Consider the following 23,004-nt stretch of genomic DNA (forward strand, 5'->3'; position numbering starts at 1 on the left):
GAGAGAAATTCAACTTTAACCTCCTGTGCCTCGGTGGCCTCTCTGGCTGTGGGATATGTGTGGTATGTTCACCATTAACAGCAGGGAGGGAAGGACTGTGCTGCAGGCCTGTGTGACTTGGACTGTTCAAGCTGGAAGCAGGTGTTGGAAAAACAATGAACTCTCTATCCAGCATGCAGATGTACTTTGATGTGTGCTCCAACTGTGCCACAACATATTTTTCCATCTCTTTTCTGCTGTTTTGAGAATGCACTCCATTGCTAAATCACATAATGTAACCTTGGAGAAGAAAAATCCTTTGGGTTAGGGCATTAAAATGAGAGAATTAATCTGGTTTTAAAATCCTGCCCTTCTGAGGGTCTACTTTTGTCATTTACTTAGTTTAGAAGATGAATATGGCAAAATATATTATTTATTAAAGTTGATATAGGCACTAGGCTGTAGCTTCCTTTACTCACACACTCATACATTAAAATTAATAGAAAAGAAGCTTCTAGCAGTTTAAACAGAATTTGCCTATATGGGAGTAGGAGTAGGAGTCTTTCCTTATTTTTGTAAATTATTTAGCACTGATACAAATATTTTAAACCTCAAAATTGTAGATTGTCTTTTTTTTTTTTTTTTGCTTGCTTGCTTGTTAGCATTTTAAGCACAGTTGTAATTTCAAGTGCTATTGGTATTTCCTTAGAGAAGCCTTAAAGGATGTCTTTTTTTGCAGCATCATAAAGCCTGTAATGGCTTTGAGTTTATTTTACCGATGCTGATTATAGTTGCTAATTGTTACTGCCAGAGAGGCAAAAACATAGGCACAATAATCAGTGTATAGATGAGGTGAATTCTGGATTTTTTATGTAGGCACCAAGTTTTTGGGTCTAGATTAAACAAAACCTGAGTAAAGGTGTTAGAAATTGTGTTGATAGATATACAGATGTGTGCTGGTCCTGTACATGGAAGTTTGTGTCTGCCATACATTGATGGGAGTTATGTTTGCCTCCTTTGCACTGAAGGAAAGTTAGAACTGTGTTACAGTCCACCAGTGACTACTTCTGCTACAAGTGAAAGATGTGTTTAGGAATTCAATTTTCTTTCTTTTGAACTTTTTCAGCCCTCCAATAGCTGCTAGACTGTTCACTCACACCCAGTTTTCTCCATAGCATGAGACATCATATTCTGCTAGAGAACGTGGTAACAATGTTCTGCAAAACCAGTGTAGAAGTCTAAGGCTCACTTGGTGAGTGTTCCTGAAACCAGGTGACCTGTTCCATAGCCTTGTGTCACAATTTAGGAGTTTGTCCTGTATTCTCTAAATATAGATATAGATACCTACATTTGTAGGTTAAATTCCTAGCACTTATTTTTAAGTAGTGGCCCAAAATGAATTTTAGAACTGTAATTGTCACAAATAGCAAGACAAGGTGATAAAAACAATATAGCTTTTATCTCTTAAGGCCTTTTTTCTGCCTTGGAGTGTCACAGGTTAAGTGTGGGTCATACAGGCAGTGTAGTTAGATTGTGTTCAAACAGTAGCATGAGTTGACTTGGACAGGAGCTTCTAAACACCTTGTGATTCACAGACCTCTGTTGCTTCCCTAAGACTCAGTGACGCTTCTCTGCATTCTGTTAAATGCCTACAGAGCATCCAGGTGGTGTGCAGGGTTTAGCCCTGCTTTCTAAACTCATACAATAAAATGAAGTTCTTCCACAGCAAGCTGACCTCAGACATGGAGTCTGGTAAGAGCCAGAGCATCCTACACAAGAGACAGCCTGGGATTCACGTTGCCCTCCCCATTGCTGCTGCAGCTGCTTGTCAGAGGGGAAAGGGGGACGTAGCCCTTCTAAAGATACCTTGGGGTGCAGCACGTAGAGAATCACAAGCAGGCTGCAATAAACCTCATTTGGAAAGGTTCAAAGGTTTTCATAAAACAAGATGCAGGACAGATGAGTGGGGATAAAATAGTGTGGAATGGATAGAGAAGGTTTAGCTCAAGATTCAGAATAGATTGTGCATCTCATATGAGTGCCAGCAGAATCTTTCTATTGCTTTGCAACCATTGCTGGAGTGGTTTAGGGAAAAGTTAAGCGTTTCATTTAAGTGGAACAGTTTTTTACAACTCCAGGACTTTTCTCAGTAGAGATATAACATTATGAACCAAGCTGCATATGCCAAACTTCCTACCACAGAGAAAATGTATTGTAACAGAGATGTCCATGCCTTCTGTGCAGATCATCACACATCCCATATCCAGAAATGAATGCAGGTACCATTTCTTGCAAGTTATGTATGTGGTGTTAGTTAGGATGTGATGTTGCTCGTGTGTTTATGCAGTATTTATTGGGGGACCAAAGGCAGGACAATAAAACAAAAGCAGATGGATGAAGTCCTAAGATATTAATAAGGCATTAATATTAAACTTCCTCTAAAAGACTTGTGGTTACCAAGTCCTGGTTTGCATTAGTGCCTGTCTTTTACAGAGTCTGTAATGTCTGTCATTGCAGCCCAAGTGATACCTCTGTGATGCCATTTTGGGTGTGAGCAAAGTCATGAACTTGCAGTTCCAAAAGTGTGTTGGATGCAAGGGCTGACAGAGAAGAGCTCAGGTTTTTTTTGTAATTTCTTCTGTCTTAATATAGTATCCCAGATATAATTTAGTTGATGTATCCTGAAGATAGCCTGAATTTCTCCTCAATTTCAAGTGACTGAGTGATGAGAACTAAGTGCCATCATTCACATGGCTAAAGACATGGAATAAGAAGTTGCCTGATACAACTCAGTAGGAGACTCCTGACACATGGGTTTGGTGGATTTAGAACACCTGACTGTGAAGCTCAATGATTTCAAGTCCAAAACCATTTTCAAATACATTTAATGGTTGTCTTTTTTACTAGCAAATCAGAATACATATAGCTAATGCATGTATTTGAAACTCAATACAACATTTAACTGACTGAACTGCTGGTGCATTTTTGATGCCCTTCATTGATTCTTTGTTTCACAGGGGTTCACAGTGCGGAACTCTCTGACAGAATAAAGAAACAGTAAAAAATTTAATGCATCATATATGAAAGCCATGAATAAGAGCAGCCTTTATTTTCAGCTTTTTTATGTGACATTCCCAACAACAGTACAGGGCCATAAGATTTAGCTGAAAATTTTTTTATCACTCAGCTTGTTAGAAACGCCCACTCCATGAGTTTTGTTAAAGTATCAAGTAGAGTTGGTCCTTATCTAGAACTAGTCAATGTCTTTGAAATAACTTGTATGAAAGAATAATAAGGAGTTTATGTTTCCAGAAAGTCAGAAGGTGCAATGGTTTTCTAGCACTTTTGAAAATATAGTTTGGATTGAGAATGATCTTGACTGGAAGAGTGACCCAAAGTAATAGTAGAGAGTTGGGTAATGGCAGAGAAAGCATGAATTCTGTGGAAGTTCTACAGAAAAAAAATCCTAAACAAACCAACCAACCACAAAAAAAAAAAAAAGTACTCCATAATAAGCTTAAATATGGATCATCAACATCACAGTGCACTTACAGTCTTATGTGGTGCTGTACAAGCAAGAATTGCATAGATTGTTACATTCAAAGAGATTCTGCCAACCCATTCATTACTACTACAGCCTTAAGAGGAAGTTTATGTCCAGTTTTCAACAGCAAACATTAAAGATTTCATTAACAGAGAACTGTGAGCCAAGCAGCGGAGATTTAGAAAATATGACCTAAGATGCATTGAAATACTTTCTTCATTCACTGAAAAGGAAATATTAGCACCAATATTAAAATGCATCTGAGGTGGAGAAGAAAAAAAAGGTAACAAAATACTTTTCATCCTGTATGTATGAATAATTTTGAAGGGTTGCTCTGGAATATAAACCCAAAGGTGGAAAGTGGAGTGATGAGTTTAATGGTTTAAAGCTTCTGCATATGTAGAGGAAAATCTGTCTGGAAGAATATCAGAGTATGGGAATTGTTTTCCTGAGGAAGTTTTGGTATCTTCAGTACTGGACGTTTTCAAAAATAACTTATGCAGCAATTCCTGAAATGGTTTAGGCCATTCCTAGCCTCTTTTAAGGACCAGTTGGATTCAATAAGCTTTATGTGATTTGAATGCTATGCTTCATTTTGAATGTTGATACTAACTGCAATTGCTGAATTGTTGCTTTCTGCCTGCCCCAAACTCGCAGGACCTCTTCTGTGCTTCTCTCTTCTCTGACTTATTTTTTTTGTCCCCTTACACCTTTTGCTACTTTATAAATAAAATAAATGAAGAAGAAAAAGTTATATTGAAGGATTCAGTATGTAATGTGTTACATTTCTTCAAAATTGTGTCATAAATAGGATGAAATAGGGAGGGCAGAAAAGGCTTTTCTTTGTAGTCTTCTGACATTAGTCTTCTTTCTAGTGTCCAGTGATCCCATGGCCCCTGTGTTAATATTATTTTTCCAGCAGCTTGACTCAGGGATAGTATGGTCTCCAGCAGCACTAACAGATTGCACAATGAGAGTATTGCATAGCAGCTGATAATGCTGTGGAAATTATTTAGGGGAGCTGGTGCAGTACAGTGCTTTTGTATATAAACTGTCTTTTTATGTGGACTAACAGGCTTTCACAGCTGCTTTTTAGATGCATAGATACCGCGACTGAGGCAAGTATATATATCTGCTCTTGGAATGCAAGCAAATTTCAAAAGATCACATTCTGACAGAATTGTGTGCAAATAACGTGTGTCTTTTTTTCCCCTTCCTTCCCCCCACTTTCAGCTGGCTGTGAGGTGGCTGGAGCACAACTGCCGCTACCAGTATCTGGATGAGCTTCTCCAGTACGTCCGCTTTGGCCTTATGGATGTGGATACACTGCACACAGTAGCTCTCACCCATCCTCTCGTGCAAGCCAGTGAAACTGCGACCGCGCTCATTAACGAGGCCCTGGCGTACCACCAGAGCGTCTACGCACAGCCCGTTTGGCAGACTGCAAGGACAAAGCCCCGCTTCCAGTCAGACACTCTTTATATCATTGGCGGGAAAAAACGGGAAGTCTGCAAAGTGAAGGAATTGCGATACTTCAACCCAGTGGACCAGGAGAACGTCCACATTGCGGGCATCGCCAACTGGAGCGAGCTGGCGCCCATGCCTGTGGGGAGGAGCCACCACTGCGTGGCCGTCATGGGAGACTTCCTTTTTGTGGCTGGCGGAGAGGTGGAGCACTCCACGGGGCGCACGTGTGCCGTGAGGACTGTCTGTCGCTACGACCCCCGCACCAACTCCTGGGCGGAGATAGCTCCCATGAAGAACTGCCGGGAGCACTTTGTGCTGGGAGCCGTGGACGAGTACCTCTATGCCGTAGGGGGCAGGAACGAACTGCGCCAAGTGCTGCCCACGGTCGAGCGCTACTGCCCCAAGAAGAACAAGTGGACCTTTGTACAGTCCTTTGATCGGTCGCTCTCGTGCCACGCAGGATATGTGGTGGATGGTCTTCTTTGGATATCAGGTAGAAAACGTTTCACACAGTTTGAGGTACTAACAAGACACCAAAATACTGTCTTGAATTAAAGTAATAAATCTTTGGTTTATATGTCATGATAACTTTTCTCTGCAGAGAGGACAAAGAACTGAAGCCTCATTGGAAGTATAGGAGCGTAATGTATCTTATACATTACACTCGGTATTCCAGAGCTGCTGATATCATGTGTGCTATCTCCAGTTGTCATTCATAAATCACAGTGAACTGGAATGATAATGCACTTTTGGACAAATTTCCCATGATAAATTCTGTGTGCTTCCTAAAAACAAACAAACTAAAAAGGACATTGTTTCTGTAATATGATCTGGTACTTTTGACAGTCACAGGACCCGAGGGAATGGCCTGAAGTTGTGTCAGGGGAGGTTTAGTTTGGATATCAGGAAAAGGTTCTTCACCCAGGCTGATTGGGCACTGGGACAGGCTCCCCAGGGAGGTGATCATAACATCACCTTGACAAAGTTTGGGCAGTTTGGATAATGCTTTCAGGCATATGGTGTGATTCCTGACCCTGTGAAGGGCCTGGAGTTGGACTGTGATGATCCTTGTGGGTCCCTTCTAACCCAGAATATTCTATAATTCACTTATTCCTGATGATGAAATGGAAAATTAAGTGCTTGTTAGCTTGTGTTGTTCCAGGGCTTGAAGGCAAATGTATGATTTGGTCCCACTTGCTCTTCAGAATATTGAAACACGCTGAGATGACTGTTTTTAGAATTCATCCGTGCCCTGTCCATAGCAAGTGCACAAAGCTGTCTGGATGTAATCATGGCTTTAGAGCACAGATAGGTGAATGTATAGACCCTATAATCCTAAAAGAACGTGTCATTTACAACTGAGTCTTTAGTTGTTATGTTTCATTGTTGGGGGTGGGAGGATTCATTTGCCTCAGTCCTTGTAGTGGGTATTAGTTATTTTGGAATATGGCTGATGCTGTCTACAGAAGATTTGACAGAAAAATATTCCCCCTTTACTAAGAAGTGTGCCACGGAAGGTTATACAGTTATAATATTTATTAAGGAAGCTAATGAGTAAATGGGGCCAGCCCTTGAGGTAAATGTTCAGTGATTGGCATCTTCACCGTAGATACCCTCTGGGGATTTTAATATGGTCTGGAATGCCTGTGGTGAAAGGATGGAATGTGAATGGAAGATTAAGTTAGCTTCTTAGGCCTGCGCTGTGCTTCTCAAAGTGTGTCATTTAGGCTAGTGGAGTCACCTTTCTGTCCCTGTGGATTAAGTGCCTCATGGGAAAGGGTTCCCAAGCATTGGCAGGGGAATTAGCAGGTATCTCTTTTAATACATATGCACTAAAGTCATGAATGATGAATTTGGAATTAAAAGCAGGACAGGACACAGCAAACCACCAAGATCCCTGGCAGGTACTTTGGGTCATTTTCTTTAGTGACCATCATTTAGGGAGTCTTGTAGAATTTGTGCTGTGTGAATCCTGAGGTGAGACCCAGGCAGAGTACAGGAACAGGATTTCTGTGTTAGGCTACCAGCTGGGTGTGTTCAGACCATTATTGTGTTTATTCACTGCTTTTCCTATTCCGTTATCAGAGAGGGACGTGTGTCTGCAGTGGGCACTTCAAATGCATGGATGTTACTACTGGTGTGTCTTAATTGCTGGTTTATTTTCCTGTTTTGTGGTTTACATTTGTCAGTATTTATGAAGAACAGGACCTTTTAAAAAATGTTGTTACTCATTCTCACATGAAATCATTGAATGTGCACTAGAAATCCATCAGTGTGGTCTTTCCTCCACTAAATGAAAAAAGTAATATTTTTTGTCTTAATCACATGAAAATAAAACCCAACTAAACAACAAAACAAAACAATCAAAATTCAGGAAAGCAGTTTTTAAGTCAGACAAGGGGATGGTTGAAGATTAAATTTAATCTTTCCAGATTTGCTAGGAAAGGGGAAATTATCCTGAGGATTAATTCATGTGCTTAGTTATGTAGGTGAAATGCATGCATGCCTGTGTGTTTTAAATTCCACTTTTGTTTAGAAAATGATGCGGTATGATACTGTGTTCAGGGATATGCCTCTAATAGAGCTGTAGAATCAGTGGAAGAGGTAAGTGGAAGCCTCCTGGATGAATTCTTTAAAACAGGGCAAAACAACAAAATATATTTTATCAGTATGGTTCCATTTATATTTGAAAATGCTAGCAACAGTGGAATAAGGTAGACACAGCTTTTCATTTTGCTAGGTTCTGAGAAAATGCTTAGAAGCTTTTGAGTTGCTCAATTATGACAAGTTATTTATGAAGTATGAGAGTGCACTTACTGTGCTACACTTCAGTAGATATTGATCTGAATTTTGTCCTCTCACACTGAAACCTGTTTGTGTATTGAATAGAGTTACTTTAAAAAGAAAAGTGGATGGAGATGTAATAACTATAGCTAGCTTTCTAGTATTAATTGCATAGGATCAGAATGTAGCTTGTGGTACATGTACATTCAGGGGCAGGGGAATAGAACAGAGAGATGTTTTATTATATCATAGTCACTGCTGGAAAATCCACTGTTCATCTTTGAATATAAGATGTTAGCATAAAAGTAATTAGTAATACAGGAGGGAACCTAATTTTGAAGTATGTGGCCTAAAATTAAGTAATTAAAAAATTAGTCTGAGTTAGAAATGTTTCTGAGCTGTATCCCCGCTGCTTTTTCTGGGAAATACAGGTCATCAGCAAAGAGCTCTCAAAGTCACTCTGCTACTACCAGCTGGCAAGGGAACCATGGAAATGTGCCCAGTGAGGGAATAAATTAAATAGTGATAGTAAAAGTTTCTGGCCCTTCTATTTGTGGAAAGCATCATCAAAGCTTGATCTGCACACTGACCATTTACTTGCTCAGTGCCACTGCTACAGCCCTGTGCCCTCTTAAAGGCTTTGCTGATCAAAAGCTAACTAGACTTAAGGGATTCCTATTATTATTGGGATTCATTTTCAGCTTTGCTTTCATGCTCCTTTGGGACAAATATGACAAGGATTCAAAACTAATAGATAATAAGATCGTGGCAAAGGCAGCAGGAAAGGAAAATTGACAAAGCAAGCCACTGTTAGGAGCTTACACACTGGCAGTAGTGGGTGGGGGCTCATGTTCAGGTGACAGAGGGACTCCTAAGCTGTCACCAGCCCTTTAGGGTTTTTAGCCTGACAGAAGCAGATTGAAAGAGGGAGCCTTTTGCACACTGGAACTAGTCAGTCCCTCTGCTCAGTACATGTGGGTTCAGCCCTTCAGTTTTTCAAGCTCCATATTTTCATATTCATGTCATTATTTATTGTTTTTCCCCCACAATTCTAATTTTATTTTCTTATTTAAAGAAAAAGAAAACATGAGACGTTATTAAAACAATGTACTGGTTTTGACTGGGATAGAGTTACTGTTCCTCATAGCAGCTAGTCTGGGCAGTGTTTTGGATTTGTGCTGGAAACAGTCCCGGTAACACAGGAATGTTTTTGTGTTTGCTGAGCAGTGCTTCTACAGAGTGAAGGTGTTTTTTACTTGTCACCCCACCCCACCAGTGAAGAGACTGGGGATGGGCAAGGGTTTGAGAGGGGACCCAGCCAGGACAGCTGACCCCTGCTGACTGAAGGGATATTCCAGATCATGTGCTGTCATGCTCAGCATATAAAGCTGGGGGAAGAAGGAAGAAATGGGGAGTGTTGATAGTGCTGATGTTTGACTTCCCAGGTCACCATTATGCTTGATGGATCCCTGCTCTCCTGGAGATGGCTGAACACCTCTCTGCTTGTAGAAAGCAATTAATTAATTCCATGTTTTGCTTCGCTTATGTGTGTGGCTTTTGCTTTACCTCTTAAACTCTATTCCAACCCACAAATTTTCTCAGTTTTACTTTTCCAATTGTTTCCCCACCCCATTCTGGGGGAGCAAATGACTGGCTGTGTGAGGATGAGTTTCTGACTGGGGTTAAACCACAACAAATAAGTTCTCTGTACTGACATTGCATTGGACAGATGGTTTGGAAATTTTATAGAAAGGTGATTCTTCCAGGCCCCAGTTAACATCTGGTGCCATGACCAATTTCACAAATGAATTGCATGCCACAGTGCTTGTAAAGTGAAGTATTTCAGTGAAAGAAAAACTAAGTACACTAAACACTTTGGAGTTCAACATGACTAACAATGACTATCTATAAAAGCTAGGAGATATTTTCCATAAGAGCCAGGACTTGAACTCTGCCCATTTCCCAGCATCCTCTGTGGAGTGCACATGCAAATCTGGAGGCATCCTTTTCTATCCACGTTAACCTTCCTCCACCTGTATAGGTCTAGTGCCCCTGGGGACATTGAGGACAGGGAACCTCTGCCAAGCATTCCAGCTCTGGGTCATTCCTGCACCTGCATCTTGGGATAATGACACTTCCCCTTGCCTTAGGTGCTCCAGAGATTAGCACATGAAAAGTCTTGTTTAAAACTGAGTGTTACACTGCTGTTTTGCAGAGGCCCAGGTTGTCTGACCTTAAGTGTGTCAGCTAAAATGACATCTTGACACGCACATAGAAATTCAGCTTAGGGGAAGGGGGTAAACAAGCTATCCCTCTACAGTTGCTTTGTACTTAATATAGAAGATAAAAATTTTTTTCAAAATTCAAGATTCATTCTTTTGGTTTTTAAACTGTTGGTTTTTTTCTGTAATGGTGAAGATTTTCACCAAGGAAATGGTGGTGATAACATATCTTGAAGAATTATTCTGAGTTTGCAAGTGATTTGAGATGAAAAGTGTGACCTTACTATCAATATGCTGTCATGAAGTAAAGAATTTTTTCTCAGGAAAAGTCTATAAAATTATTTTATGAAAAATATATCTGGAAAAATGGGAGTTTACAGAATCTATCCAAATCAAGTTTTATAGTGTGGCTGGCACAGGATTTACTGGAAATGGGAGGTTAACAAGTGCATAAAAATTGGCTTAGTGGCCCAGTCATAGTCTCTATATGTTCCATATATATACAGACTTCATTTTTACTGTGTTTGAATTCATGATCTTACAGCTTTCAGTCATAGGACATTGATGCCATTGATTCTCCTTAGACTGAATATAAACATCCAGCTTTAATGATTTAAACAAATTTAGGGCTTATGCCCCTCTGGTCTGTGGCTCGATTGCACTTGGAGTCAAGGAGCACTAAGCAGAGCTGCTGCTGGCCTCTTCCAGGGGACTCCTTACCTTGGGGGAATGTGCTCCAGCTCAGCTGTCCTCACTGCACTGGGGCTGGCTCCTGCAAGAGGCAGCAGGTTTGCTTTGCATGTTGAGGAAGGATCATCGTGTGTTTAACACACAGACACCTGAGAGAGGAGAGATTTCTGGTTTAAATAGCAGAGCACCTTGGGGTGCACGTTGTGGGTTTCTGTATATTCCCTGGATTTGCTGGAAGGAGCACACGTGGGAGCTCTTTGCCAGAGTGTAGTTTGACGCGTCTCCCAGTGAACTCGGATTCGCGCACACAGCCTCGCGCTTGGGGACTGTGCTTGGGGAGAGCTGTGATATTTCCTGGGGATTTGGGTTGGATCAGGTTTCTCAAGTCATATGGAGGCCTTGCTAGGCCACGTTATAAATATGGCTTATAAATTGTCATTGAGGAAAATGTGGAATCTACTGTCTCCTACCCTTCTCTTTTTAGAAGTGTGTCTTGAAGGTGTTTCTCAATGTGGTTTGTGGAGTGTTTGAGAGGATTGCAATAGTTCAAACTGTTTATCAAGCGTGGGAAAGGGATGGACGAGGTGTGTTTTGGAATCCTTGAGCAATTTCCTCATGTAGAGGGTCACTGTTGCATGACTTGGGAATTGAAAGGCTTAAAAAGCAACTCTTACAGCTTACAAGGGTAAGAGTTATTGTGGCAGTGTACAAACATTGTGGGCCCGTAGGCTGGATGATGGCCTTTCCATGATGGTGTGCCTCTGTCTGTAAGAGCAAGAAAGTCTTGTCCTGAGGTTGCTCCTTGCCTCCCAGGAAATGGAATCCTCAAAGCAAGCTGCTCATGTAAAGTGGTGTAATCATCACTCTGTTTACAAAAACAGCAAATGCTGACCAAACTGTAAATTTTCTGTCATTTAACCAGACAGAAATTTTTTTTTTCTCTTTCTCTAACTGTTGGGTTACTACCACATTAGCTGTTATTGCTTGGCATCAAATTTAATAGCATTGTTTGTATTTTTAATTACTTTCTTTCATTATGATGGCTCTCTATCCTATCCTTTCGTCATAGATAACACAACAGAGAAGTGTAAGAAATTCTCTCAGAACTGCCCCATTTCTTTTCTGAGAAAGTATGTATTATTTTTAGTACCATTTAAACTCTTTTTCCCCTTCTTTTCTTATTTTTAAGAGACATATTGCTGCTCTTTCGCCCTTTCCCAGCTGTCTGTAGTATTTAAAAAAAAGCAGTTCAAGAGGACATTGCAAACTTGTTAAGTCTGAATTTTGGCAGAAAATTTTAAACTTTTGCTATAGCACTTCAAAGTTAGAAGGAACTAGAGTTTGAAAATTGATGCAGATATAAGATGGCATATTTAATGACAGATGTATCTATAGAAACCTGTTAAGATGCAGATTATCCCCCTGGGGAGGGGAGATCAAAACTGCCAATCTATAAAATATACTTGTTAGGGGAAGGCATGGAATCTATCTCTGCGAGCACTTTGATTGCAGGGGACAGTGTAGCAGCATGTGGCATCATAACCTAAGAGCAGACAAATCAGCTTGATGACTTTCAAAGCCAAGAATACTGCTGGAGGCAAGGGTACTCCAGTCTAGAAGAAATTAAAACATATAGAGACTGTTATTAATTCCAGATCTATTTTTGTGTAGTCAAATCTGTATGCAAATCCTTAGCATCTCATTTTGGCAGATTAATCTAAAAGTGAAGAGCGGTATGTGAAGGGAATGTAATGATAAAACACCAGAGATGAGCAATATTGCAGGGAAAAAGATGTAAGCTATGTACTTGATGTGAGGGGCCCTTTGTGAAGAGGAGGAAATAATTTTGCTTATTTTATTACTTTATGAGGAAACAACGCTCTTCTTTCTCTTCTTCCTTCACATCTTTCCCCCCAAATTAAGGTGTCCTTTCAGAACGGAAACTTATGACCCAAAATTGTGTTTCAAATGTGTCTCCTGTAGTTTAACATTCTGGAGGTAATAAACCAAATAACTATGGTTTTTATTTTTCAAAGTACTAATCTGATGTCTCATTTTAGGCATTGTGCTGGGAGTGAAAATAACTATATGTAAAAAAAAAAAAATCAAATTAGAAAACAGATATTAGAAAAGATTGTTTTGTCTGTCTGGTTGATGACCAATAGGAATGTGAAGGCTGCACAACAGTGTAGAGACAAATAACAGATTGTGAGATGAGGCACAGGAGCAGTCTTTGCTTTCCAATGCCTGTTCCTGTGTGTGCATTTCACATGTGCTGTGATGGGCAGGGTGTGGCATAGTGTGATGGAAACAGTTTGGAGAGGTTGCATCTCATCCCAGCTCTCTCAGCCTGTGAGCATCTCTGAGCTGGGAGTTTGGGCTGCCCACTCTGGGAGTGCCCAGCACAGGCTGATGCTTGCAGACATGCACCCAACAACAGCGTCATTTCTCCTTGCTGCTGCAGTTGAAGAAAAGACTCTAAAATAGGTGCATCTGTAGTTTCTGCTGTAGATTCTTGGTCCCACTCAAGTGTTTTTGAGTGGTCAGAGGGTACTTCTATGTCAGCAAGTAGCTCAGCCCAGCAGGAGCAGATCAGCAGGTAAAACCTTGGCACCAAGGTCTCTGTGTTCACTCCATATACCCTGGACATTTTTTGCTTTGGGCTAGGCTTGTTCTGGTCCTCTCGCTCAAATGTTCCCAGTGCTCAGATGGTCCAAAGCCAAAAGACCAGTTATTATTTCACACCCTAATGCTGCCATTAGGAACTGGAGCACAGCTGGTGCACATCTGGAGCAGAGCTTCTGGTTTAACTTGAATGCACACCAGTCCCAACCTGCAGCCTAAAATGACATGAGGGAGGTGGCAGAGTTGCTTCAAAATCGCAATATGGCTCTGAACCAAAATTCAATCTGCCCTCAGCCTAGCTGGAGGCTGGCAAAATGAGAATTCCCCAGCACAGAGCTTGGGGATCAAAGGGAAGAAACCAACCCAGCAACCTTAGTGGGGCTGGGCCATAGCTCAGCCAGCAGGAGTGTAAGTCACTGTGCTGCTGTCCTGGCTGAAACAGGTATGCCCTGACAAAAAGGGAAACATCAACAAAATGAAATGTAATAAGATGAAAATCCTTCCTCTCATTGCTGCGGATTTTGTCCACTTTTGGTATGGGCCATTAAACTGTAATATAAATAGTTTGTCTGTCAGTATAAGTGTCACTGGTGTGTGGCCACTGACATGCCCTAGTTCTGTCCAGACCTCGTGGCAGGAGGAAGGTGAGGCACAGCTTGGAGGTGTTATTTCTGATTCCATCTTCCCATGGGACCAGCGTGGTGACAGAGGGGGACTGGGGACTGTGGCAGTGCTGCAGTGGCACCATGTCCCCAGAAGGCTTGAGCACATTCAAAAACGTGTTTGCACAGGTAAGATAACAGGCTGAAGGAGTTGTCCATGTTTACTTAGTGAAATTTGCCATTTTAAACAAAACAAGAAGATGACTGGGCATTGAGTGTCTCTTTACTGTGTTGAGGTAAACAGCTGGTTTGCAGCATCTAGTTGGGTCAGAGTCTATTCTGAGCTTTTTTAGGTGCTCAACACCATGATTTTCTGACCAGTACTGAAAAGTAAACAGTAGAGCTGTTTCTGGTCACTGTGGAGGGACCTTCCAACCTAAGTTTACAACTAAATGAGATGTTTTCTATAACACAAGCTAAGTACAGAATTTCTTTCAAGTGTATAGGTAAGCACAGTTGCACAGGTTTGAACTACGCTTTTAACTGGCAGTGATATTCCCTGTCATGTTTTCAGTAAGGCAGAGCTTCTCTCTGACCTCTTCCTTCTCATTGATGCAAGCCCACCTCCTCATCTTTCAAACCCTGTCACACACTGGGTGTTCCTTGGAACACGAATAGGTTTTATCTTTGTGTCTTGATGAAGGCTGAATGCACAGTTATGTATAAAGAGATCCATTTTTTACCATTTTTGGCCCATAGAATTAGCTGTACAAAGGAAGTGTATGAGGGCTGTTTATTGATGCTGTTCTGTGTTGCTTTATGTTTGATAAATGGGGCTGCTTTTTCCCTTGTAACCAGATTAAAAAGTGCAGTGGAATATAGGCAGAAGTGGTGGTATGTAATGTAATTATTATCTGCAGATGAACTCTAGAATTGGTTTTTTTGCTGTACCTGATCTTGGTCCTAGCTTTGCCTATATGAAAAAATGTAACCTGTATAAACTCTTTTATAGGAGGAGTAACAAATACTGCACAATATCAAAATAGGCTCATGGTCTATGATCCTAAGCAGGTGAGTATCTGTGTTATATGTTTTGTTTTGCTTCAAACAGGTCTCTTGGCAAATACAGATTTGTGAGGCTAAAAATGCTGACCATTTGAATTAGTGGTGTTTTAAATTCCCTTTGTACTGATGCACGAGTTTAACAGGGTGATGGAAACCCTGACAACTTATTACATTTTTTAGGCCTGTAGGAATTAGAAACATCCTAGGTTAAATACAGAAATGTGCTTTAAATCCCCTGTATTTATCAGTATTTATTTTGCTTGTTCTTTTTTATTTTGTAATCCAGCAGCCCTGGGCGATGTATACTCAAAGTCAGTGTTCCAAAACTGCTCCTTGTCATTGGCATTTCTGTTTTGAATTGCATATATGGGCCTTTTTGTTTCCTGACTACTTTGAGAACTGTACTACCTGGCCGTGACTTACTCTGCTGACTGCAAGGGTGCCTATCATTTCATTACCCAAGCACCTAAAATATCTTTTAGGGATTATTTCATACATAATGTATGTGTTTTGATTAGGTTAGCACAGCTCAGTAACCATTTCAGAGGGTTAGGGCATGGCTATGCCCTCTTGCTTGTATTAGGAATTAAAAGTCCTAAGCTTGCAATCAGAGTTGCATAGCCTGATTTACACCCACGTGGAAGAGTATTGACTTTTCTGATTGTAGGATAGGGGCTTTGATTGCTGTATTTGGAACAAAATTGTGCCAGGAGATACTGCTATGTGGTTCTCACTGACTATTTAAAGCACAGCACATACGAGGCCTGAAGCAGGAGATGACACACCTGCCTCATTCTTTTCGAGGCGCAGTTTTGTCATTGACTACAAATGCTGACTGTTCTCAATCCAAGTAGCAATTACAGGCAGCAATCCTACTTTGTTTGTGAGGGGGACACGTATTTGTAAACCCTGTCTCTACTGTGTACCTTTCACTTGGGATTCTTCACTTGCTGATGTGAAGTTGCCCCCCAAATTACCGGTGCTGGGGCTGCCTCAGTGTGCCGTGCTGACGGCGAGGAGCCCGGCCTGGCACATGAAGAGTTACAGAGGAACTGTGCACTTGCATTCTTCAAACGACGTCTGCTTCGTGTTTGTACACACAAGCTCTCTTTAAAAATTCTGCTGGCATATTGTTTACGGTGGGTACTGGAAACCATCACATCTGCTCGCGCCTCGTGCGGAATCTCAATCGCTCCATCACGGAGCCGCAGTGCCCGCTGCCGCGCGCGGCCTTTGTGGCGCGTCGATAATGCCTGCCATCTGCCAGCGAGCACACAGCTACCTGCCAGCCAGCCTCCTGCACTGACCCCTGCCTCCCCAGCGCTCATCAGTATTCACACGCCGCCTTATTAGAAATGACCCTGCCAGGCCCCTCTGCTTCGCTGCCTTTGCAGTGCTTTGAGGCTCACCTGGCAGGCACTGCAGTGGAGGAAGCTAAAGATATAATCAGGGGATGCAGGCAGGCTTTGCAAAGCAGATGGTGTCTATAGTCTGGTGTTAAGAGACTGGACTACTAATGCAAGCATTAATGCCTAATATTCAACTATTACACATTGAAATGTATAGCTATATGTTGTGCAGGTTAAAAGGCAGAAGGCTTAGAGACTCTGGAGTTGCTGCACATGTATCACAAAAAATTTCCTAACGGATTTTTAACTTCCTCCACTTAAATTAATCTTATCCCTTGCCAGGTTGTTTGATTTGGTAGGCATAGCAGGAGCAATTGTTTTCTCAGCTGTAAAATACTCTGCTTTAATCCCTTGTCGTCCATGTCTTCCTGCCTCTCCCCTAAACAGGTAAAATTCTTGAATATTGTTAATGAGTAAGAAAAATATGCAAAGGGTTGGAACTTTGTAAGTTGCCACAAATAAAGTGTTGACATTAAACCAAATGAATCATTTGAGAAGATTCTTTAGGAAATTATTTTTCCTGTTGCTTTATTCCCCAAGGATAAGATCAAATAAGCTTCTGAATAACAAAAGGCAGAAGAATCTTTCTTCTCACATAACAGAGCTCATTGGTACAGATAATTTTAGCACCCTATACAAAGGATACGTTTAATAGTCTGGTTTAAGGAGAATTTGCTACTGAGTTATAAAGGGAAAAAAAAAAAGACCTTTGAAACCTGATGAGCTAGACAAAAAAAATAGAGCAAGAAATGCCATTAAATTAATGAACTTAAATGTGAGAGCTATACCAACCATGTGTTGAAAGTCCACTATCCTTATTCAGAGTTACAACCAACACACATGTCTGGCATATGACCAGAACCAGTATGTGCACTTGTGGTTCCTTACCAAGGGTAAGAAGAAACCATCGCTGTGCTGCTGCTGTTCATTGCACTAGCACTGTAGGTGTGCCTTTGAGCAGTGCTGGACCAGCCCTGTCTCGTTCCAGAACAAGTGGCTGAGCCGCAGCCCGATGCTGCAGAGGAGGGTCTATCACTCCATGGCTGCCGTGCAGAGGAAGCTCTACGTGCTGGGGGGGAACGACCTCGACTACAACAACGATCGCATCCTGGTGCGCCACATCGACTCCTACAGCATCGACACCGACCAGTGGACCCGCTGCAGCTTCAACATGCTGACAGGTGAGCACTGGTCACGGGGGGAACTGAAACATCTTTTCCCTTTAGATGCCTTTAGTCTGTGGAACTCCATGACTTTGTGACAAGTGCTTCTAATATAGGGACCACTGTTAGCCAAGAAGACACTTTTCATTACAGTTCTGGCATTCAGTGGTCTACAGACATTTGTTTTTGTACATTGTACATTAAATTTTGAAGAAGTTGCAGATAAATTTCATTTAATTAAACAGTCAGAAAAAAATTGTCATAATAGTACCAGTAATGTTTTTTAATTCTCCAAAAGCTTGCCTGTGGTATTGGTTTAGCTCCCTGTGTGAGTGTACAAGAGACTGTTGTGTTTTTAGCGTGTAGTATCATTTTGTAGTGATTTCTGCTGGCATTAAAGGGCAAAGCTTTCACTGAAATCTGTTAACTCTTGCTTATTTCTAAACAGTATCTTTTTAATAAATTACCCAAAAGGACATGTCCTTGTTAGAATTACATCCAGTCAGAAATTAATTGAGCACTTAGTTAACTACAGGATCTGTAAAGTTCTTCTTAACTTATTAGGAAGAACTGTTACAGCTGGAACTTGCAAACACTGCAGCTCACTGACCCCAGTCCACCAAAGTTCACCTCCACCTGATACAATTCCCAGATGTCGTATCTCCTTGAATCTCAGGGAGAAACAGAATCATAGAATGGTTGGAGTTGGAAGGCGCCTTAAAGATCATCTAGTTCCCACCCCCTGCCATGGGCAGGGACACCTCCCACTACACCCATGTTGGTCAAAGCCCCATCTAACCTTGAGCACTTCCTGGGACTGGGCATCCACAAGTTCTCTGGGCAGCCTCACCACCCTCACAGTAAAGACTTTCTTCCTGTTACCTAGTTCAAACCTACTCACTTCCAGCTTGAGGCCAATCCCCCTTGTCCTATCACTACATGCCCTTTTAAAAGTCCCTCTCCAGCTTTCTGATAGGCTCTCTGCTGGTAGTGAAAGGCCACAGTTAGGTAACACTGAAGTGTTCTCTTCTGCAGGCTGAACAGACCCCAGTCCTATCAGCCTTTTATTCTAGGAGAGGTGCTCCATCTCTCTAATTAGCTTGGTGGCCTCCTCTGGACTTGCTCCAGCAGGTCACTATCCTTCCTGCAGGGAGGTCCCCAGGGCTGGACACAGCACTCCTGGTGGGATCTCACCAGAGTGGAGCAGAGGGGCAGAATCACCTCCCTGAACCTGCTGGCCACACTTCCAGACAGGCAGGTGACACATTCTTAGAGAAGCACCAACAGAAGGGTTGCTTGGTTTCCAAGTCAGGCCATCGGAGTACTTGATGGACACTAGGGAGAGAGACATAGATTAAAATGGAATTACACATGGTGAAACAGAAGTAGTTTTTCATGAGTCTTTTGCTCACTAGTTAATTATTTTGTAATGTGGAGGAACTGACAGCTTTTGAGAAAGATGTCATCTGATTTGCAACTGCGAAACCCTGGCACTGCAGGCACCCTCTCACTCTGGAGCTGACCCTGTCCCACTGAATGCTGTGAGGCAGCCTCCTCTCCACTGCCTCCCGGTTGTTTCCACACCCTGCACCTTAAGAAGCTGCCTAAGCCTTTCTTTCTGTCAGTACAACTGGCAGTAAATATGCCAGGTGAACTGTGTACTGCAGATTTTTTTAGGCTGTATTTTTCCTTCAAAACTTCCAGACTTGTTGGGAGACCATTGCTATGGGGATGAACTTGGGCAGCAGCTCCTGTGATTTTCAGTGTCCTTGTACCTGGAGGAGCGGGGCTGCACAGGAGGGGCACTCGGTGGGGACGGTGTCTGTCACCTGTGGCACACGTGAGGAGGGAGCTGATGGTCCCCTGCACAGCCACATTAGTGCTCATCTGGGCAGGGCTCCTGGGGAGAGCAAGGAGCTGCCCCCACGCCTCACCTTCGCTCCGACACGATGGGAATCCTGAAACGGTCAAACCACTGCCAGGAGTGTTTGCATGCCATTTCAGAACTCCAGCATTCGGTGTTAAAAGGGTTAATTAAACACTGAAAGTGGTTTCTATTTCCTTCTTTGCTTTAGGTCAAAATGAGTCTGGAGTTGCTGTCCACAATGGCAGAATATATTTAGTTGGTGGCTATTCGATTTGGACAAATGAGCCTTTGGCATGTATCCAGGTGAGCGATTTAGGTGTCTTTTAAAGTCTTTTCCAATAATCTTGCAAGTATAAGTTCTGCACAGTTGTTATTAAAAAAGGAAAATACATGTGAAGAGGAGAGATTAAGGATATTTCTTATGCAGCCACTGAACCTGCATAAACAGAGAGGAAATACTGTAGAAACTAAAAATATTTCCAGATGAGCCAATAGATGCAATTTCTCTAAGATATTCCAGTAAATCAGGGTTGAATTGTCTTTCCTTTGGCAAGGTTTGGTAAAATAATGTGTATATATTCACCAGTTACACAATTAAGTCCAAAATTAAACGGGTTACAGAAATGGATGATGGGGCTAAGAATTTTTCAGCCCATATTGGGATTTTTCTTTTCTTTCCAAGTTGTGTTTCTGAGGGGCAGCCAGAGTTAACGAGTTCTTCATTGACCAGGTGCAGTCAGCCTGCTACCTGCCCTTCTGCTTACTGCCTTAAAGCTTCAATGGCAGTTTTTTGATCCCTGCCCTAGGCAATAGGTTCTTCTACAAACTCATCTGCTCTCATCTTCTATAAAAACAGCTCACCCACAGATCCATGGCTTTCAGGTATTTTGGTAAAGAAATTAGGAATTCTTATCTTTCTGCATGTTTCTGAGTGAAGCAGTTCTGCACCACAGCCACTGCTTTGTCACCAGCTGGGCAGTTAAAAGCAGAAATGTCTGTTTATATCTCAGTTTCTGCACTTTTGCTGATAAACAACATTTTTATTAGCTTCCAACTTTTTGGATTTTAGAATTTCACCTCCAAACTGTCCCATAAGACTAGAAGTTAGGCTTAGCATAAGAAGGGGGTGTATTGCGTTGCCAAGCTGCTGGTCTTACATTGAACACTTAGTAGCATGAATTTGTAAAGAGTAAGATAACACAAGATAAAAGTTAAAGGCATGTTCTGGTCACTAGTATAATTGTGTTTTAGCAAGTTGTTGGATACCACACAAAAAAAATTCTTGGAAAAAGTCATTTAGGCTGGCGTGGATATAGCTGACATATAATGTTTTGATGGAGTAATTGCACTGTGTAGAGGTAGCAGCTGTGCTCCACCAGTGGGCTCGTTTATAATCAACAGGTACTCTGCAGTATTGCGCCCGGGTTTTAATATGGCTTAGTGACAAGCAAAAATAATCCTGGGATCTTGCTTTCTTAAATGGACATTTGTCCACATCCCCAGACTGGTTGTGAACTGGCAGCCTGCCTGACACAGTCCCCACATAAAAGGGGAAAAGAAATATAATGAGTGATTTGGCAGAGCTGAGTGTGCTGTCCTTTCTCAGCTGTTGGCAGTGTGCCTGGCTTTAACCAGCAAAACTAGCCCTTTTATCTTCCAGTTGAGGAAATCTGAGGTTGCTCTCTCCTTTGGAAGAAAAAATTACATTTTTCCTTTAAATTTCTTTACGTACTTTAAGTCGCTTATTTATTTGGCATTCCCATCTTCCACAGACCTTCTGTGCCCCCTAAATACCTTGGGACTGACAAATGATTTGTGCTCTGTGCTAACAGGAGCCCTTCTGTGCAGAGTAACCCATGTGCACGGCTGCACTTTCTCCTGCCAGCAAGCAGGATCCAATGTCATTGTTTGCTCCTGAGTGCCTGAGCACTCAGGTTTTGGGTTGGGTCATGAGAACAGCAAATGGATCACCAGATCCTTAAATAATCTAAAAATTACCTGAAACTACCTTTACGCTGGGATTAATAGTAAATACATGCGGTGGGTGCCCGCAAATTTGTTTCAGATTTCTTCTGTGATCCCAAAAATATTTTGTATGCTTTGCCATGCAGGTGCTGGATGTTAGCAAGGAGGGGAAGGAAGAGGTGTTCTATGGGCCTACGCTCCCCTTTGCTTCCAATGGAATAGCAGCCTGCTTTCTTCCAGCTCCTTATTTCACATGCCCCAACCTTCAGACTCTGCAAGTGCCTCACCACAGGATCGGCACGATGTGACACATTCCTTGCGCTTCACGGAATCGGAAGTGGAGGAGGAAAACATCAAACCCCACAGGGTTTGACAGAAGGGTTTCCCTGGGTCAGTGGGAAGAGTCAATCCACTCGGGCTGCTGCTTTACCATCACACTTTTGTCTTAAGGCCAGATCCCAGCGGGCAGGCAGGGAGCCCCAAAGGCCGCGCGCGGTTTCTCTGCGGGGCTCAGCGGTGGCAGCGATGCGTGAGCGCCGTGTGCGCTTCTGCCGGCGGCCACTGGCTGCGTCTCCTTCATCTCCTTATGCAACCTCATCAGGCATTTGGATGCTCTCAGCTCTCCCTGGGCCGCTGCTCTTTGGAGTCTGCACATTCAGTTGTTCACCAGTGGCGCTTTCAAAGACAATAAAAAAGCTCTGTTTGTGTTGACAAAGATGATATAATACTGTGCTAATTATGCAACTTACTCAATACCTTTGGCAAAAAGAATAACAAATGTGTTGACTTCCAATTCCGAACTCCATCGTTTACAGTTTCTCATTTAATAATACTTCATTTGAAATTTAAATACTTCAAAACAGATTAAAACAAAAATAAAAAACAAACAAGCCCTATAGGATAAGAGGAACAGATAAAAATTGTCTCAGCTGAAAGGCAAAGAAAATGAAGCCTCACGGTTAAACTCAAGTCTGAACTGATTGTGTTTGTCTGAGACTCTAAAGATTGTTTGGGATGTCATTTACCAAGGTCTACTACCAAATAAATGTTACCTTCTGTCATATGATCAATTCTTCCTGACAGCTGCAGTCTTTTAATGGTGGAGATCAGGCTCTTTACTGCATAATTAAAATGTGCCATTTACTTAATATTTTTAATATCCAGTTTGCAAGGGGTCACCACATTTACAATTATCAATGAACAGTCTCATTTTGTCCAACATATGGTCCCACAAATCACTGGTCTCCAGAGGCTAAACAGGTGTGGAACAATGTCAATATTTATTTATTTATTCTTTCAGTTTATATAGCGTGTCTCCATTCCACTCTCCAGGCACATGCCAGCTCACAACAAATACTCTAACCTGGTGTATTTTGGCTTTGCTTGGCTACTGCAGTCCCTGTCTCTTATCTCTGTGTTTTATTTACATATTGAACAAAAATGTCAATGTTTGTAAATATTAACCAAGCATGTAATTAAATCTTTCTCTATTTCTGATTTATGGATACTCTGCACTTCTCTGCCTTACCTACTGATCAGCTCCCTGCCACTGTGCTGCCTGAGCAGACCTATCAAATTCCTGCTGATGCTCCTGCTATTCCACATGAGGAATGTGCTGCAGC

General features: G+C 41.9%; 1 protein-coding gene across 1 annotated transcript in view; it reads left to right on the forward strand.

Moving 5' to 3' along the window:
- KLHL32 (kelch like family member 32) overlaps window positions 1-22,776 on the forward strand; it is a 118,881-nt gene extending 96,105 nt beyond the window's left edge. Inside the window, exons 7-11 of the mRNA XM_058802002.1 lie at window positions 4,757-5,483; window positions 14,926-14,984; window positions 17,376-17,568; window positions 19,626-19,720; window positions 21,529-22,776. Coding sequence (XP_058657985.1) covers window positions 4,757-5,483; window positions 14,926-14,984; window positions 17,376-17,568; window positions 19,626-19,720; window positions 21,529-21,690 — 1,236 coding nt within the window. The 3' untranslated portion in view covers window positions 21,691-22,776. The remainder of the gene's footprint in view (window positions 1-4,756; window positions 5,484-14,925; window positions 14,985-17,375; window positions 17,569-19,625; window positions 19,721-21,528) is intronic.
- The last annotated feature ends 228 nt before the right edge of the window (window positions 22,777-23,004 follow it).

The sequence above is a fragment of the Ammospiza caudacuta genome, chromosome 3, assembly GCF_027887145.1.
Source record: "Ammospiza caudacuta isolate bAmmCau1 chromosome 3, bAmmCau1.pri, whole genome shotgun sequence".
Taxonomy (NCBI): domain Eukaryota; kingdom Metazoa; phylum Chordata; class Aves; order Passeriformes; family Passerellidae; genus Ammospiza; species Ammospiza caudacuta.